Below are 18,845 nucleotides of genomic sequence, written 5' to 3' on the forward strand. Positions count from 1 at the left end.
ATAGATAGATAGATAGATAGATAGATAGATAGATAGATAGATAGATAGATAGATTCTTATCTAGATGAGAGAGAGTGATGAGAGAGGGATGAGTGAGTGAGAGAGACTTGAGAGAGAAAGCAATAGAGAGAGATGAGACAGAGAGAGAGATGAGACAGAGAGAGATGGGAGAGTTATAGAGATGGGGGGAGAGAGAGATGAGAGAGAGATGAGAGAGAGATGAGAGAGAGAGAGAAATAGAGATAGATAAGAGAGAGAGATGAGAGACATATAGAGATGGGAGAGAGAGATGAGAGAGAGAGCAAGAGAGAGAGCAAGAGAGAGAGAGAGAGATGAGACAGAGTGAGACATGAGAGATAAGAGACATATAGAGATGGGAGAGAGAGACAGAGACAGAGACAGATACACACACACACACACACACACACACACACAGACTTATATTTCTATTCAGTTTCATCCAAGTCCAATGTTCATATTTACAGAACATCACAGGAACAACCATTGTCTGAATAATTTTAATCTTTGTGCTTTGTTATTTTAACCACCAGCACTAAAAATTAAACTCTATTGGGTGGGGAAAACAGTGGAAGTGACAATATAAACTAACCTTTGTGTTTTCTTGTTATGTTAAAGGAACCATTTACACAGCTGTGCCTGACTTGGATAGAGAACAAAAGGCTACTTATACCATCCGGGTGAAAGCAAGGGATGGCAAGGGTCTACATGCTGAAGAATTGGGCACTGCTACTGTCATCATTAAATTAATTGACATCAATGACAATTTCCCAACGTTTAAGCAAAGTGAGTTTTGCAAAGTCGAAGGGCTGAAACTAAAAAATGCTCTAGCTTTATTTCTGCAGACTCCAATTAGCATATCATATAAAAGTGCAATGCTTTGTTATTGCTCAGGGACTGAACTTTTGGAATGTTTTCTTTGCGATAGTTCAGACACTGTAAAATTTGGTTTGTCAAACATGTATAAGATGACAGGTATGAGTATGCGCTTATGCACATCCCCTTTACAGACCTCTCAGGAATGGGGTGAGGTTCACGGTAGACAGCTAAGGTTGAAGCTATGGGGGTTTGAGGATGTAACAACGGAGTCAGGTAGAGCATTCCAGGCATTGACCCACTCTGTTGCTAAAGTCGTATTTTCTGCAATCAAGTTTGGAGTGCTTTACCTTGAGTTTGTATCTATTGTTTGCCCATGTATTATTGCAGTTGAAGCTGAAGTAGTTGTTGACAGGTAGGACGTTGTAGCAGACAATTTTGTGTACTATGCTTAGGTCAGATCATAGGCTGCGTAGTTCCAGGTTATCCAAGCCCAAAATTTCGAGCCTGATGGCATAAGAGATTCTGTTGTGAGCAGGAGTGGATTCTCTCCCATTACATTTATCTCTTCTTCATCACTGAAAACTTTATCTGAAATATCGGGCTTTTGTGAACATCTTTTTCAGAAAATTTCACTTTCGAAGTCCTTGAAAATATCAGTTTGACTGGCGAAGTCGGTAGATTAAAGGTAGAGGACATTGATGAACCACAAAACAGGGATACCAAGTATAGCTTTCGCCAAGGGAATTACCAAGACACCTTTAAAATCATACCAAATCGCTACACAAATGAAGGAGTAATTCAACCAACCAAGGTATTGTTTTTGAAACTCCATTGATTTTGTGACTTGGGCTATTTATACGTTGCTAGATAGAACTAGGTCTGCCTGAAATAGTAAAGTGAAGAAAACATATTATGGAATACATGATATGTGGAATGCATATTATAGGGGGGGGGGGGGACGTAACATTCAAACATTATTACTATTATTGTTACAGCATTAGTAAATAGGCAAGTGGGATGGGTGGCTATATCAATATAATAAGTAAAAAAATAATCTCTATATATTACTAAGTCTTGTTGTCACGACCTTTAACTGGGTGAAACGGTACATCACAGGACAATAATTTTCGAACCAAAGTATCTCAAGTGGGCTAATTTACAGATTGCAAACGTCCCAGATGAATGAAATTAGGAGAAATTGTGGTTGCATCAGTGGTGCTGCCAGTTGCTGGGATGCTGCTGCGGTCATGTAATCTACATTTTCAATGTTCTATGACAATTTCCCAGACAATATCACAATCCTTTATGCTCTCCTTCATCAAGCAGCCTCTTTCCTGCCTGCAGGGCAGGCAAGGCAGGGCAAGGGCAAGGGCAAGGGCAAGGGCAAGGGCAAGGGCAAGGGCAAGGGCAAGGGCAAGGGCAAGGGCAAGGGCAAGGGTGGGAGGGAGGGAGGACGGAAGGAAGGAAGGAAGGAAGGAAAGAAGAATTTGCAATGCTCCCTACCAGATTCTAACCAAAAACTCAATGGGGAAGCCAGCAGGAAATCAGAAGTCATTCCTGCTTCCACTGCTTTTTTATCTGACCTTGGTGATTCTGTTTCTCTGAATGAAATATTTATGAAATAATGAGTTAACTAGGGCACAAGTTGTCTAGTATCAATTAAAACCACTCAAAGCCGATAGCCCTTTAGTACAAAGTAGATAATTGTGACATAATCTCTTTCAAGGGAGTTCCAAATAATATAGACCACTATACTGAGGTAGAAGTATTCAGTTATATTTGTCTATTTTCAATCCAAATTTCAATTAAAAATGAATTCAATATAATTTTTGATCCGACGTGCTTTGAGGAGCGTAACTCAAAGTCTCATCTCAAAAAAGTTGTCCCCCACTCCAAAAAAGCAATACTAGCCAATCAGTTTCTATTGCCTTTGTGAACTGAACGTGTCTACTTTTTCCTTTAGCTCTTGGACTTTGAAAAGATACGCGAGTACAAATTCGTGGTTGAAGCTACTGACGCCAATATCAACTATGCCTATTCTGCACGGAAGGGTCTTGAGAACGTGGCAAGAGTAATTATCAAAGTCATTGATGTAGACGAACCCCCAGTTTTCACCCAGGCTTCCTATACATTTACTGTCCAAGAAGAAGGTGCAAAGAAAATATCCATTGGATGCGTTTTGGCAAACGATCCTGATAGTGCCAAACGTCCAATAAGGTAATGAAAAGTTAACTGACCATATCCTAAAAATATCTTCTGAGTGTGTGAGTGTGTGTGTGTGTGTGTGTGTATGTATGTATGTATGTATGTGTGTGTATGTATATATATACATACACACACACACATACATATATGCATAGAGATTCACTGGCTTAATGTGGCATTAAAGTGCATTTAACAGGCTTCTGTTTTATTTAATGCAAAAATCGGCTCCTGTAACCTTGCCAATTGTCAAGTTTACAGGAAGTTTGGAGAGAAAAATGCATTGTTTTCTTCCTTCCTGCTTTATTCCTAAGGAGACCCCCTACTCTGGTGACTCAATTTCCACTCGGAAAAGGATTCTCTCCATTGCCTCCAAACCAAAGTTACAAGCAAGCTTTTGTGTGGGAGAACAGCAGGGAGAGGCAGGAGGCAAAGTTAAGTGTATCATCAGCTTAAAGTCATTACAATCCCACAAGCCTTTTAAGTTCCACCCCTCTCGAATTCTGTTGATCCTTCAATTCCGGTGCAAATTTAGCAATGAACTTTAGTTGACTAAATTCCAGTATATGGGCTTGAGCAATCAATCTTATGAATTGCAGCTTATGGCATGGCCCTGATTGTGCCTGACAATGTAAACTAAAGTTCAGTATCAAATTAGTGCCAGATAATAAGAGTCAACAGAATTCCAGAAGAGTTGGAATCAGATGACTATTTCAGGGATCATAACAACTCTAAGTTGATGGTGCATTTAATTCCACCCCCACCTCTACCTGCTCTTCTCCTACACTTTGGTACATCAGCCAACCATCCTGCATCCAACCATCAGGAGCCAAAGCCAATATCTCCTGACTGTCATTCAATTAAATGGGGTAATATGGAGAGTGACAAACTGTAGAACACCTCAAGTGGCTGGTCTGATTGTTGCTTCTTGTATCGGGATTTTATTCTTCTAAGCCACCAGGAGTCCCTGGGAATGAGTTGGGTAGCCATGTATTAAACTTAATTTTTATATATACATACATACATACATACATACATACATACACACACACACACACACACACACACACACACACACACAGAAAGACTCCTGCAAGTCCCTTGGACTGCAAGGCGATCAAACCGGTCAGTCGTAGAGGAGATCAACTCTGACTGCTCTTTAGAAGGCCAGATCCTGAAGAGGAAACTCAAATACTTTGGCCACCTAATAAGACTCCCTGGAGAAGAGCCTCACACTGGGAAAGATGGAGGGCAAAAGAAGGGGATGACATAGAAGGAGATGGCTGGATGGAGTTACTGAAGCAGTCGGTGTGAGCTTAAATGGACTCCAGAGGATGGTAGAGGACGGATGGGGCAGATGGACAGGTGGACAGACAGACAGACAGACAGACACACACACACACACATAGGAACCCAAGTCTATCAATTTACAATTTATTAAGAGACAAATTGCAAGAGGCTTTCATTCTTTTCTTCTTTTTGCCCTTTAAAAAAGGCATTTACGTACAACTTTGAAAAGAAATAGAGATGATATTCACCCGTTCTGTTAGGCTGGGCAACAGTGGAGAATAGTAGTTCAAACTCAGAGTATTGCAGCAAAAAAAAGCCACTGTTCTGGTAGGTTCTGTGAATTAGACCAACACCTTATGCCATCCCAACGTCTATATTTCTTTGGGCACAACATTTTGTGAACTATTTTGCCTTACCATTGCAGGTTTAGCTTTCCTTGTCATGTGTAAATTCAACCATATAATAACAACCCCATTTTTATGAGGCTCAGTAATATTAAGTTGACTTTTTCTTATACCCACTGTAGCTACCATATCTTAAGATCCACTTCTTTTGAAATAAGTACCAGTGGGTGCATTTTAGCCACAAAGCGTCTAGACAGAGAAGAAAACACCTGGCATAATATAACTGTCGCAGCCAATGAGCTGGATCAAAATAGTAAGTATTTCCCTGTATCATCTACATGTTGATTAGTGGTGCAGTGGCCTAGAGGCGGAGCTCCCGCCTCACAATCAGGAGGCTGTGAATTTGATCCTAGGTAGAGACGGGCATTTCTCTCTCTGGGCACAATGAGAATATATCTGCTGAAGAAAACTCCACATTGGCAACAGGAAAGGCATCTGGCCATTAAAACATTCTGCTAGCTCCGTTCAGTTACCCAGATTCCACCCCGCAAGGGGTTATGGGGTTGTAAAAAGATGATGATGATCGACGTGTTGATTAGTGCATCACCTCCTGCTGTTTTTTAGATCATTTCAATTACAAATAGAGTAAATAAATATCAATAAACAATAGGATTGTGCAGCGCTTTGGATTTGAAAAAGCAAATGTGCTTTTGACAGCAGAGTAGAACTCATTAAGCAGCTATTGGCAGTTCCTTAAAGCAGACACAGACCTTTTCCTGGTACATCTGGTACAAGGCAGATGTCCAACCACCTGGGGCAAGATTCCATCATTGGAACTACAAACAGATGTTACATGACCACATGATCTTTAAAAACATTTTCCCCCTTTGAATCTGAAGCACTGCACAGCCCGAATAAATAACTACCAACTCTAAACCTTGCAGCTAATTGCCCATAATTTTCAATAAACAGGAAAGCCCAACACTTGTGGAACCACTTCTGAAGTAACTTTTAAATCAACTATAAGCCTATAAATATAAATAAGCCTTTAAATCAGCTATAAGAGGGGTGTCAAACTCAATTTCATTGAGGGCCGCATCAAGGTTGTGTTTGACCTCAGAGGACTGGGGAGGTGCATGGCCAGGGTGGGTGTGGACATGGACAGCTCGACGTCACTCGTGTCTGGGGCGCCTGTGATGGCCTGAGCGCTCTGCCAGCTAAAACAGACTTCCGAGCTCCGTTTTTGGCTGCAATGGCCTCCTGCAACCCTCTACCAGCAAAAACGGCCTCCTGAGCTCCGTTTTTGGCTGCAACAATCTCCTGCAAACCTCTAAGGGGCACATGTGGCCCTCCCAAGCTCCATTTTCACTGGCAGATACACCACAGGCCAGTCCTTCACTTTTCAGGGCAACCCCATGGGCCAAACCTAAGTACCTCACGGGCCAGATTCAGCACCCGGGTCTTGAGTTTGACACCTTTAAGCGGTAACATAGTCTTAAGCAAGCTCAGTAGAAAGGTTTGCCTCACGACAATCCAATCACAGGGAGCGCCAATAGGAGGTTTAAGAACTTATTTTAAATTGAATCAGATGGTTTTGCTTGATATTATCAACAATGATCTGCAGAAACTCTCCAGGGGTTTGAATCAAGGGGCATTCCTAGTCCTATCTGGAAATATTAGGTAGAGAATTTGGAATCTTCCAACAAGTTTCTCTCCTTCATTGTACTTTTCCTAATAATATGGTCTGGATGTGTTGGCTCTACTTGTTTTCAGGATGCTAACCAGTTAATTTTTTTCCCTTTTTCAGAAAAGATAATCCCCAGATTAGAAACTCATGTACCAGTTTACATTAAAGTTAAGGATATAAATGACAATGCCCCAGAATTTGCTTTTCCATACGATCCACGTGTGTGTGAAAATGTTGCACCTGGACAGGTAAAGTTTAAGGGTGGGGATCTTCTTTCTACTTAGTTTCAATGTTCTACAGTTGATTAAAGAACCCATATCTTCCCCATTTCCTCTCTTTGAAGAAATAAGATTTAAATCTAAAAAGATCTTCAGTAGAACTTGTCCTTAACTGGCAAAGCATACAAGTACACTAGTTTTGGATATTAAAGAAAGATTGCATTTTGACCAGTCTTATCAAAGCGGTCCTTGGGTTGGTGGGATGGGCCTTGAGATCCAAAGATATCCCAAATTTTAATAGATAACTGGGAAGAGAATTAGTTGCCTTTTTTGTTCTTGTGTGTTGCCTTTTCCATTTTTATTACATTATAAGTCTCAAAAGCTAAAAATTAGACTATTTGGGTGTCTGAAAGGGCCTGTATTTTTTGAGTTAGTAAAATTCTAAGTAAACAGTTTAGAAGTGTTGAAAACTAGAATATAAGCAGAATATATAGTCCTTTGGACTGCAAGGTGATCAAACCGGTCAGTCCTAGAGGAGATCAACCCCGACTGCTCTTTAGAAGGCCAGAACCTAAAGAGGAAACTCCAATACTTTGGCCACCTAATGAGAATGAAGGATTCATCGAAAAAGAGCCCAATGCTGGGAACGATTGAGGGCAAAAGAAGAATGGAACGACAGAGAATGAGGTGGCTGGATGGAGTCACTGAAGCAGGCGGTGTGAGCTTAAATGTACTCCAGAAGATGGCAGAGGACAGGAAGGCCTGGAGGAACATTGTCCAAGGGTCGGCAACTAACAACAAATATATATAAAGTTTTTCTGCAAACTAGAAGTTAAGTTTAGAAGAAGATCAACTGCAGGACTTTAAAATCAGGAATTCGGCTGTATTTATAAGTGGGGAGCGAACACATTAGGACTGAAATCCGAGTGTTCTTTCTTCTGCAGTTTCATGGTAATGGACTGTGTTCGTATTTGGAGGACAGCTGTGCACCAAGTTTACATAATGGTCTTGTCTGATGTAAGCTTCTTATTTTCTTGCCTTGCCAGCTTCATTTCCTGGCACAGTGAGATATGGGTATGAAAGAGTTAAGCCCATAGAGAAGATTCCCTCAGGTCTAGCTTGTCTTCTGGTGTCTATATGTCCATGTAGTGTTCTTGGCAATGATATGGAAGAAGTTTGTCATTGCCTTCTTTTAGATCCTACTTCTTCCAGTTCCTAGTATGACCCACAGCAATTTTCTGCTGGTCTCCCATTTAAGTCATAACCCCACTCACTTTTCTAAGATCAGCCAATGCTGATGGCAGGGTCATGTGTATGGTGTAGTGTTCTGACCCCCCCTTCTCCGTCCAGGAACGAAAGCCAAAAAAGACGTACAAAAGAATGTTTTAATCAGTCCAAGCTCTCATTGGCTGCAAGCCCAAAATAAACAAAGAGATAAAAGTCCTATAAACAAACGCAGCTCTGCAAACAGGCTTCTCCCAGCAAACCTACTTCTCCAAGTTGGTTTCTCTTTATTTGTGAACGTGAACGAGAACGTTGACTCCTGCAACCAGGGCGTAGCACCAACAGTCTCTTTTATAATCAGGAGAGGATCTTAATCAGCATCAGCTAAGCGTAATCATCTCCTACAATTACGCAGTTGTTCCTTCCTTCGAGTAGCCCTTCGCCTGCGTGCATCCTGAAGCAACTCCCAAAAGTTTTCCTGAACACTCTCTCTGATCCAAGACTCCGTCGCCACCTGGTGGCCAACCAGTCTCTTCTCGCCCTGCTCGGAGTCAGCACCCTGTCCAGGGTCCTCCACCTCCACCTCCTCCAGGGCCGACTCATAAGACCCCTCGCTGTCGGAGTCTGGCAGTGTAGTGTCTCCTTCACACAGATAGTCCTCGAGTTATGACCACAATTGAGCCCAACATTTATGTGTCTAAGTGAAACATTCGTTAAGTGAGTTTGCCCCGTTTCTCGACCTTTCTTGCCACAGTTGTTAAGTGAATCATTGCTGTTGTTATGTTACTAACAGGGTTGTTAAGTGAATCTGGTTTCTGACTTTGCTTGTCAGAAGGTCGCAAAAGGGGACCACATGACCCCAGGACACTGCAACTGTCATAAATGTGAGCCAGTTGCCAAACAACTGAATTTTGATCAAATGACCATGCAATGGTCATAAGTGTGAAAAACGGTCATTTTTCAGTGCCGTTGTAACTTTTGGTAATGGACACTAAATGAATTGTTGTAAGTTAAAGACTATCTGGAGCTATCTGTGCAAAGGCTGCATGAAACGCTAGAAAGGGGTAAATTGAGTTTCCTGTGGTAAAAATACTTCATTAGAGCTGAGTTCATAAGCCCTAAAGTGTTTATTTTATTTTGTTTTCATTTAAACATATTGCCTGAATCCAGGCAGTGGTCATGTGTAAATACAATATATCACACCATAAATCGTGTAAACTGTGTGATTTGTGGTGTGATGCATTGGGTGGCTTCAGCCAATTATGGTTTACCAAACAAATCATGGTAAATGTATTGTGCATATTTAGTTTTCAGGCTAGATTTCCCCTTTGATGTTCTACTGCTATATTTCTTTTCATAGAACATATCACAGGAGTCATTTTCTGCTATCAGTGCACAGGTAGCTTGCAAGGCATGTTAACCCAGAGCAGAATTATTCAAAGGGGTGATTTGGGGTTTCGCTAACAAGACCAAGCCATGCCTTTGATGAGGGCAGTGCATGTGTTCTATAATCCCCATGGATTTGTTGAAAATGATGGGAGAACATCCCATTTTTCTATTCCTAAAGGTGATCACAAGAATTTCTGCTGTGGACAAGGATGAAACGCCACCAGATGTGAAATTCAAGTATTTCCTGACTTCTGAAGACAGCAACTTTACCCTCGTTGACAATCGTGGTGCGTATCTGGGGAATACGTGCAATGAAAACAGGAGTCTCGTTGCCAATATGGTTTTTAAGATGGTTTGCCGGTTGGCAGAAATAAACAATGAAACAGATCTAGTAAACTCCAAAGTTCCCCTAACATAGCTTACTGTCTTTAAAAAAATGGGTAGCACAATCATTTTAGCCCTATTATCCTGGTAATCTTCATAGCTTGTTCCAACCTCCAACAGTAGCTCAAAATCCTCAAAGTGGAAGGAAGATTTTGCATTTCTAATATTGTAAGGTAGGGGTAGGCAGTTTGCTCCCCCAAGTATCTGGAGAACCCCAAGATGTTGTCTCCCCCCAGTGGGCAATTCTGATTTAATTTTAGCCATGGGTGGGAGTGGGGGGAGAGAGTTAGAAAAGAGAGATTTGCTAGATTTTGAAAGTTGGGAATTGAAGAAGCGAGACCCTGGAAAATAATTCAATCCCATTTCCACTGTTAAAAATTCTCAACCTCCTCATTCAATGACAATTAGCAGCAAAACAGTCCAATTTGGTGGCACAATAGCAAAAGATCCTTATTTTTGAAAGAAGATAAAGCAAATTAAGATGTTGCCATGAAGCTTCAAAGACACAGTCTCTGGGTCGGGGTGAAATCAACTTACCTTCGCTACCGGTTCGCAAATGTGAGTGCACACGCCACTTCTGTAAAGAACGGGGCATGATGATGTCCAGGTGGGTGGGCGGAGCCTCCCACTACCACCTCCAACGGTTCGCCCAAACTGGATAGAACCGGCTGAATTGCACCACTGCTCTGGGTGCTAAGAGCTACAAACAGGGTATGGGATGTTTTATCCAGCTTGCCAGTTGATCATGCTAAATTAAGAAGTTCCTAGCATGGGGATGCTCTCTCCTTCTACCCATCAGTTGGGTTCCATAAACTGGAGGATGCTATTATGAATGGCAGCTGGAAACCCTTTTGAAACAATCCCTTTTCGGTCATTCAACTGCACGCTATTGCATTTTCCAGATAACACGGCAAATGTCACCGTCAAGTTTGGACAGTTCAACCGCGAGCTACTCAAAACTCATCTCTTGCCTATCATCATCTCCGACAATGGGGCACCACCACAGACCAGCACGAACACGCTTACCATCCGGATTTGCCAGTGCGACAAGGAAGGGAGCTTCACTCTCTGCGAAGAGCGAGCGAAGCAAGTGGGAGTCGGCATCCAGGTGTTGGTGACCATCTTTGTCTGCATCTTCACCATCCTTGGTAAATTGAACTTGGCTTCTCCCTTTGTGCTTTGAATGGGGCAGGGGGTGGAAGGGAACTTAATACAAGTAGCACCCCATGTGGTGGTGGTTTTTAGAAGAGTAGAGTACAGTAGAATAGAATAGAATAGAATAGAGTAGAGTAGAGTAGAGTAGAATAGAATAGAATAGAATAACAGAGTTGGAAGAGACTTTGGAGGTCTTCTAGTAGTCCAACCCCCTGCCTAGGCAGGAAACCAGTGGTGGGTTTCAAAAATGTTTCGAACCTACCCTGTGGGTGTGGCCTCCTTTGTGGGAGTGGCTTGCCAGCCATGTGACCTGGTGGGAGTGGCTTGCCAGCCATGTGTTCTCTCTCTCTCTCTCTCTCTCTCTCTCTCTCTCTCTCTTTCCTTCCTTTTGTCTCTCTGTCCCTTTTTGCTTTTTTCTTTCATCTCTCTCTCACTTTTTCTTCCTTTTTTCTTTTTTTATTTATTTCTTTCTTCCTTCTTTCTCTTTCTCTCTCTGTGTGAGTGTGTGTGTGTGTGTGTGTGAGAGAGAGAGAGAGAGAGACAGACAGACAGAGAGAGAGAGGGGGAGGTGGGTTTCAAAAAATTTTGGAACCTCTTCTAATCAGTTCGGTAGATTGGACGAACCGGTTCTACCAAACTGGTACGAACTGGTAGAAACCCACCTCTGCAGGAAACCCTATACTATTTCAGACAAATGGTTATCCAACATTTTCTTAAAGATTTGCAGTGTTGGAGCATTCACAACTTCTGGAGGCAACTTCTGTTCCACTGATTAATTGTTCTAACTGTCAGGAAATTTATCCTCAGTCCTAAGTTGCTTCTCTCCTTGATTAGTTTCCACCCATTGCTTCTTGTGTGGCCTTACTCCCCAGTCGACCCCTGTTCTTTAGCTCTTCCCTTTGTCTGGCAACTCTGTGCATGCACACTCTGGGAACAAGCTTCAGCTGTTGGTCTGTCTCACTGCTGTCTGACTCTGAAGGCAGCTGATAATTGGCATATGGCTCTGTCCCCTTCTCTGCCTCCGACACAGAGCCCTCATCAGAGCCTTCCCCAGACTCCAGGACTGGCCCATGTTCCTCCCCAACTTCCTCACTGTCCGAATCTGCTGCCAGCTGTGCTGGCAGGCTACAACAGTACCAAAGGATTCCTTTAGAATTTCTCCAGCTTTCTGAGTCTTTGAAGGAGGTAGGAGAACCTGGTGCTTCTGCTTCTTCCTGTTCTTTGAAACTTCCTTGACAGTCTTCACTTCCCAAGCTGAAAGGGGTTGGAATTTGACTGAAACCGGTGAACCTGGGGGCGGGGGGATGCTGCAGATCACAAGAAAGAGACAGTGCCATGATAGATCAGCTCTGCACAGAAACTCCTTGGCAATAACACTGCATTACATTCCCACAAACATCCCCATTCCCTTCTCTTTGGGAAGAAATGTCAGAATAAATTCTCTTTCGCCAGAGTGAAGGAGCGCCAGTGGAAAAATTGCAGGAGTGTTAAAAGCTTTTAAAAAAAAAAAATAGAACAAATCTCCTATAATGGTATATGAGAATGACCTTGAGGGACAAAGGAAAAGATGCTGCCTAGAATACAATCAGACAAGAGAGGTGGGGGAGTCCCCAGTGGCTTACTTCGGAGTGGGGGCTAGGAAGGACCCGTCCTAATGGATCAGCTGATTTGTGCCTTCAGATTTGCAAGCTTGATATCAGCCCTTCCAAATAAACCAGGCAGGAACCATGAGTTAATTTTACTTTGTTGTAAGTTGTGATTTCTCCAACATTGGAAGTTTTTAAGAAAAGATTGGACCACCTTTTTCTGAAATGGTATAGGGTTTCCTGCCTGAGCAGAGGGTTGGACTAGAAGACCTCCAAGGTCCCTTCTAACTCTATTGTTCTGTTCTATTCTGTTCTGTTCTCTGTTCTATTCCATATTCTTTTCTCTTCTTTTCTATTCTATACTCTATTCTATTCTATTCTATCCTTCTAAATCTTGTTCTGTTGTTCTGTTGTGCTGTTGTTGTTGTTCTGTTGTTCTGTTGTTCTGTTGTTCTGTTGTGCTGTTGTGCTGTTGTGCTGTTGTTCTGTTGTTCTGTTCTCTGTTCTATTCTATTCTATTCTATTCCAATATGCCTCCCAAGTCCCATCAAATGAAAATAAGAAGCAGTTGTATTCAAACCCAACTATTCCATGCCAAAAGGTACGTAACACCCTTGAACTCTAGGTGAACGGTGGAAGGCATTTAATTCTCATCCTAGTGAAAAGGTCTGGTAAGGAATCAAGGAATCAAAAGTCAGAGAAATCAACATCATATGAATATGTTGTGTTGGCTAGTCATCTCCCCCCCCCCCCCCATTTTTTTTTGTACAGCATTAACTCTGCTGCTGATAGTCTGGAGGAGGAGGCACAAGAAAGATCTGAGTGTTCTCAAGAAGAACGTAGAAGAGATCCATGAGCAGCTGGTGGCCTACGACGAAGAAGGCGGCGGTGAAATGGACACCACCAGTTATGACGTCTCGGTTCTCAATTCAGCCCGCCAGAGAGGGATCCTATGCCCCAAGATGCCTTTGGAGGATTCACCTTGCAATTATTCCCGGGAACAAAAGATCCCAGAGAATGGGCTTTCAGGCATTGGAGAAATGGGCATCATGATTGAGATGAAGAAAGACGAAGCTGATAACGATGGAGATGTATTGCCCTATGACACCCTCCACATATTTGGCTACGAAGGGGGCGAGTCTATTGCGGAATCTCTCAGCTCCCTGGGTTCAGGGTCCTCAGACTTGGATATGGATTACGATTTTCTCAACGACTGGGGTCCCAGGTTCAAGATGCTGGCAGAGCTTTACGGCCTGGAACCTAGTGGAGATCTGATCTACTGAGGGCGGTCAGTGGCCGATCATCTCGACCCTGTCTATAAACCGTAAAACTGAAAGACTGCTCAATTCTTTGTGCATTCCCCGTACAAAAGAAAATCAGATTTTTTTTTTTTAAATACATTTTCAGAGCAGACTGAGATAACCTAAGGGAAACAAGCTTTAAACAAAACCAGGTCTGTAGATATCTTTTTTTTGTCCCTGAATGGGAATGCCATTGTACTGAGGGATTTAAAATGTTTCTCCTTATATAGAAATCCAATGTTTAAATGCTTTTAAAGCACAGTGGTTCTTTGCCTGTTATAAGAAAGCTTAGATGATGTCTTGTTTGTCCTCATTGTTGCAGCTATTCTAATTAAATGTATTTTTAGTTACCAGTTTTTATTGAATGAATTATCTCAATATCCTTGTGTCACTTTTGCATATTTGTTACTGGTGGCAATGAACAACTGGTGAAGGACTGGCATCTGAACTCATGTCAAAGATTCAGGTCCCAAATAGCAATAGTTATTAGACTTATTACCACTTCAGAGTGCTTTTACAGCTCTCTCTACGTGGTTTTCAAAGACAGCCTATTTCCCCCAACAATATGAGTCCTCATTTTACCCACCTCGGAAGGATGGAAGGCTGAGTCAGCCTTGAACCGGTGAGATTTGAACTGGTGAGCTGAAGCTAGCAGACAGCTGAAGTAGCCTGCAGTACTGCACTCTAACCACTGCGCCACCTTGGCTCAGATCAAAACCTCTACTAAAGCTACCAGAAGATCAGAAAATCCGAAGACGATGGTCCATAATAGACCACAAGCATTTGAAATCAGAGCAGGCATGGATAGAAAAACAAAAACCCTTCACTAACATTGATGCCATCCAAACCTATCCATTGTTTTAGATCTGGGGTCTTTGGTGCTCTCTGAGCTGGGTGCTTTTCTTGAAAGACATTTTATTACCAAAGTGGATAACATCATCAGTGCTGGAGGGGAGCAGGTTCTGGGTAATGAAACATCTGCAAGAAAACCATCAAGTTCAGACAACACCAACAACTCCAGAGTTAACCCTGAGCTACTGATATTTCATTTCATTTTCATTTTTCATTTTATTTGTCTTGTATGCCGCCCACTCCCGGAGGACTCCGGGCGGCTCACAATAGACAAGGGAAAGGGGATAAATAGACAAAGACAACACTTTAAAAAGGACGCCACATTCACAATTTCCTTGGGGCTGGATGTTTCACAAGCCGCCCGGCCTGCTGGAGCAGCCAGGACTTGGTGGCTTTGCGGAAGGCCAGGAGGGTAGTAAGGGTCCGGATCTCCACGGGGAGGTCATTCCAGAGGGCTGGAGCTGCAACAGAGAAGTCTCTCCCCCGGGGAGTCGCCAGCCGACATTGGCTGGCAGATGGAATCCGGAGGAGACCTAACCTGTGAGATCTTATCAGTCTGAGGGAGGTAATCGGCAGGAGGCGGTCTCTCAGGTACCCAGGTCCGTTGTTTTAGATCTCACACATTCACTTTTAACACCCTTACATGGTTTTTAACCAAGACACCCATTTTCAGTCATTAACAAAAGTTGCCTTTTCAAAGACATCTAAAGCATTTCAGCTGCTGCAGGAAACTACCCAGAGTGAACAGCCTCATTAACTGTGAAACTACCTTATTTTCTCCTTGCAAATTACTTTTTCCTTACAGGTACTGTAAAATGGGGTATTTTCTCAGGATGTAGTTGGCACTTGCAAATGTAAAGAGCGCATTAGAGTACATTTCTGATCCGATGGTTCCAGCGTACCTTTCCCTAATAACATGATCATTTTTTAAAAAAACTTTCAACTCATGGCTTCAGTTGTAGATGTTTTTAATTCATCATGGGACACCACAGGAGTTCTTCCTTCTCCTCCAGATATCAGAGAATCACAAATCTATGACTATTGGGAACTCCTAAGCTAATTACTAGGAGTAAAAATCCCCAAGGCATATACTGAGGCCCATGTCATAGCAGGAAGGCATTTCTGATTCTGCTCAGAACATCTTTCAGAAAGTGCCAGGTTTGTAAGTAGTCAATGGGGCGGGGGGGGCGGGGGGAGAGAAAAATATCCTAGAAGAAGGCACATCCACACTGCAGCCACTAAACAGTCCCAAATTAAGGTTGACTTGTGAGATTCTTTACTTGTTTTCTTATGCAATAATTGTTGACATCTGGCATCTTAGATAAGGTAGATCAGATAAGCAGCAGCAGATTAATCTTCCCTTGGAACACCCTCTACAATAATCATTAGGTGGCTTGACCTAGTTCCGGGGAATGCTGAAAGTCATCTTTCCTCTAAAAATGCAAGACAAAATTTAAAGAGAGAGAGAGAAAGATGGAGGAAGAGGGGGAATTGAAGAGGGAGAGGGGGGGGAGAAGAAAGAGGGAGTTGGAGAGGGAGGGAGAGACAGGGAGTTGGAGAGAGAGACGGAGGAAGAGGGAGGGTTGGAGAGGGAGAGAGTGGGGAAACAGAGGGAGGAAGAGGGAGGAAGAGGGGGAGAGAGAGATGGAGGAAGAGAGAGGGGGTTGGAGAGAGAGAGAGGGACAGAGACAGAGGAAGAGAGAGGAAGTTAAAGAGGGAGAGGGTGGGGGAAGAGAGAGAGGAAGAGAGAGGGAGTTGGAGAGTGGGAGAGAGAGAGAGACGGAGGAAGGGAGAGGGAGTTGAACAGGGAGAAAGTGGGGGAAGAGAGAGAGAAGGAATTGGAGAGAGGAAGGGAGGGAGGGAGAGAAAGAGAAGAGCTGACTAGAAAAGCTGACATTTGATGCAAGCAAGAACCGGCAATTTGCTCATCTCCCTTTTCTACAAAACAACGAAAGTCCCAGACCTTTGATAGCTGTCTGAATTGAAAGTGATTTTCTCTCTCTCTCCAAGCACCAATCTCTCCCAATTCTCTTTAGAAAGATTAAGATGGAAGTGATTGAATTCTAGCAAGTGAACTAGGACCAATATACAGGTGTACCTTTGGAGTGAGACTTTCTGAGTCTCTTTCTCACAGCTTTCTTCCCGCACTGGCGAGGAAGTCTTTTTAAAAATAATAATAATAACAGTCTACAGCTCTGGTTTATTTGCACCCCAGGTTCTTTCAAAGAATATTGGTCTGAGAGCCAACTCTTGCAAAAATTGCAGTAGAAAGAGAGGCAAGCCAGGAATTTATTTTCTTGTCTTATTTATTTATTCCATTTATATGACCACCGATCTCAACAAGCGACTCTGGGCTGTGCACAAAATTAAAACAATTGCAACAACATAAAAAATTAAAATACATAACAGCCAAAAATAAATCACACATCATAATTGCTGAATTAATCAAGAAATAGGTCCCTGCATATATTAGGGATCCACAACCTGGACCCTGAGTCAGATCTTTAGGACTTGGAGGTTTCCAATGGTTGTCTATTTTTGAAAACCTCTATTGATGGAGAACCCACAACTCCTAATGGCTAGCAGAGTCTGGGACATCCTGTTCTCCAACAACCAATATTCCTTAGTTCAGGGTCCTCAAACTTGAGAACTTTAAGACTTGTGGACTTCCAACACCCATGCTAGCTGAAGAACCCTATCCCCTTCCTGTTGTGGCCCAGCAAGCGTCCAGTGGAGCTGGCAGCCGAGTCGGACAGTGAGGAGGTTGGGGAGAATATGGGCCAATCCTGGAGTCTGGGGAAAGCTCGAAGGAGGGTTCAGCATTGGAGACAGAGATGGGGCCAGGGCCATCTGGCAATTCTCAGCTGCCTTTGGAGCTAGACAGTGGTGAGGCAGAGCAACAGCTGGAGCCTGTTCCCAGTCTGCGCATGCGCAGAGCTGCCAGAAAAAAAGAACAGCTAAGAAATCAGGGTCAACTTGGGAGTAAAGCCACAGGTGGATGGTGAATGGCCCCTCCCATAGGAAATAAAAGAAGAGCAAAAGGGCAGTGCAGGAAACAATTCGTTCATTTGTTCATTCATTTCAGGAGTGTGAAGATCTGTCTGTGAATCTCAGAGACTCTGTGCCAAGTCTTTCCTTGCACAGCACTGCGTTTGGAAAATATTTGCATGGCAGCTTTCCAAGATAGATAAGGTCTGTAGTCATAAATTCGCCTTTGAAAGACTGTTTGCCAGGCCTTTGCTGAATGTGAATGAGAAGAATTCACATTTGTTTAATAAAAGAGGTTTTGTCGGGACCAGGAATCTACTTCATGCTTTTTGGGGAAACCTAGATCAGAACACTTCCTAAGTCAATGGGACCCAAGTTATGTCTATCCCACCTGGACAAATAGAAACAGCTGGGGAGAAACAGTCCCTCATGTAACCCAATCCCAAGCCGAGAAAACATCCAGCATCTTAAATTGCACCCAGGAACACAATAGCAACCAATACAACTCATGGGAGTAATGGTGTCACAAGCGCTGAATAACCAATGCCATTTACTACTCATACTGTCACATTCTGCCAGACTTTCACAGCGTCTGAACGTTCTTCACGGGGAGCCCCACGTAGAGAGCATTGCAGTAGTCCAGACAAGAGATTACAAGGGAACGAGAGAAAAATGAAACCATTGAATCAGACAAGCCACGATTTCTTTTATCTTCAAGACAGGATGGATCGTTATTTATGATCATTGACCATAATAACGCATAAAATGGAATAGTTTTAAAATCCATTTTAAAATATTTTTATAGCTCTTTTGCTACCTATAAACATGACTGCCTCGTTTTGCAAAGCGTTGTCCTGTTTTGTTCAGATATCCTCTTTTCCATGCTAAAAAGCTTATTTAAGAAAACCTTTTGAGCATCACTGTTCTGCCTAATCCTCCCCCCCTGCTCCATTACTTGAACATAAATCATAAAGTTCAACATCATCAATTCCCTGAGTAATCCATCAAAAATGGCCTTTTTGTCTGAGCCTTCAGGGCCGTCAGCATTTTTGCAGGATAAGGGAACTGAACACCAGATGGTGCTCAGCTCCAGAAACAATGTGAGGAGGAAAGGGATTGCCTTCAACGCTTGCTTTGCTGCTTCCTTTTCCGTAGTTTGAATAGACAGCATTCTATTGTTCACCCAATCCAGATGTGCTGGCTTCCGCGTTTCAGACTTTCACAGCCCCTGTAGATTTTAGATGGCTGCATCTGCAGACAGGCATCCTCCGAGGCCTTTAATTAAGGGGGAGCTGCTGTATCAGTGCTAGATGATTCCATGCACAGCTTTTCCTGAATCTTAATGTACACATGTACAATCCTTTGAATTAAGTCAGGGGTGTCAAACA

General features: G+C 42.8%; 1 protein-coding gene across 1 annotated transcript in view; it reads left to right on the plus strand.

Moving 5' to 3' along the window:
- CDH5 (cadherin 5) overlaps window positions 1-13,982 on the plus strand; it is a 43,506-nt gene extending 29,524 nt beyond the window's left edge. The window contains exons 5-12 of the mRNA XM_032230805.1: window positions 637-804; window positions 1,461-1,648; window positions 2,801-3,054; window positions 4,856-4,986; window positions 6,481-6,608; window positions 9,370-9,478; window positions 10,478-10,723; window positions 13,088-13,982. Coding sequence (XP_032086696.1) covers window positions 637-804; window positions 1,461-1,648; window positions 2,801-3,054; window positions 4,856-4,986; window positions 6,481-6,608; window positions 9,370-9,478; window positions 10,478-10,723; window positions 13,088-13,599 — 1,736 coding nt within the window. The 3' untranslated portion in view covers window positions 13,600-13,982. The remainder of the gene's footprint in view (window positions 1-636; window positions 805-1,460; window positions 1,649-2,800; window positions 3,055-4,855; window positions 4,987-6,480; window positions 6,609-9,369; window positions 9,479-10,477; window positions 10,724-13,087) is intronic.
- Window positions 13,983-18,845: the final 4,863 nt, after the last annotated feature.

Source organism: Thamnophis elegans, chromosome 14 (genome assembly GCF_009769535.1).
Source record: "Thamnophis elegans isolate rThaEle1 chromosome 14, rThaEle1.pri, whole genome shotgun sequence".
Classification (NCBI taxonomy): domain Eukaryota; kingdom Metazoa; phylum Chordata; class Lepidosauria; order Squamata; family Colubridae; genus Thamnophis; species Thamnophis elegans.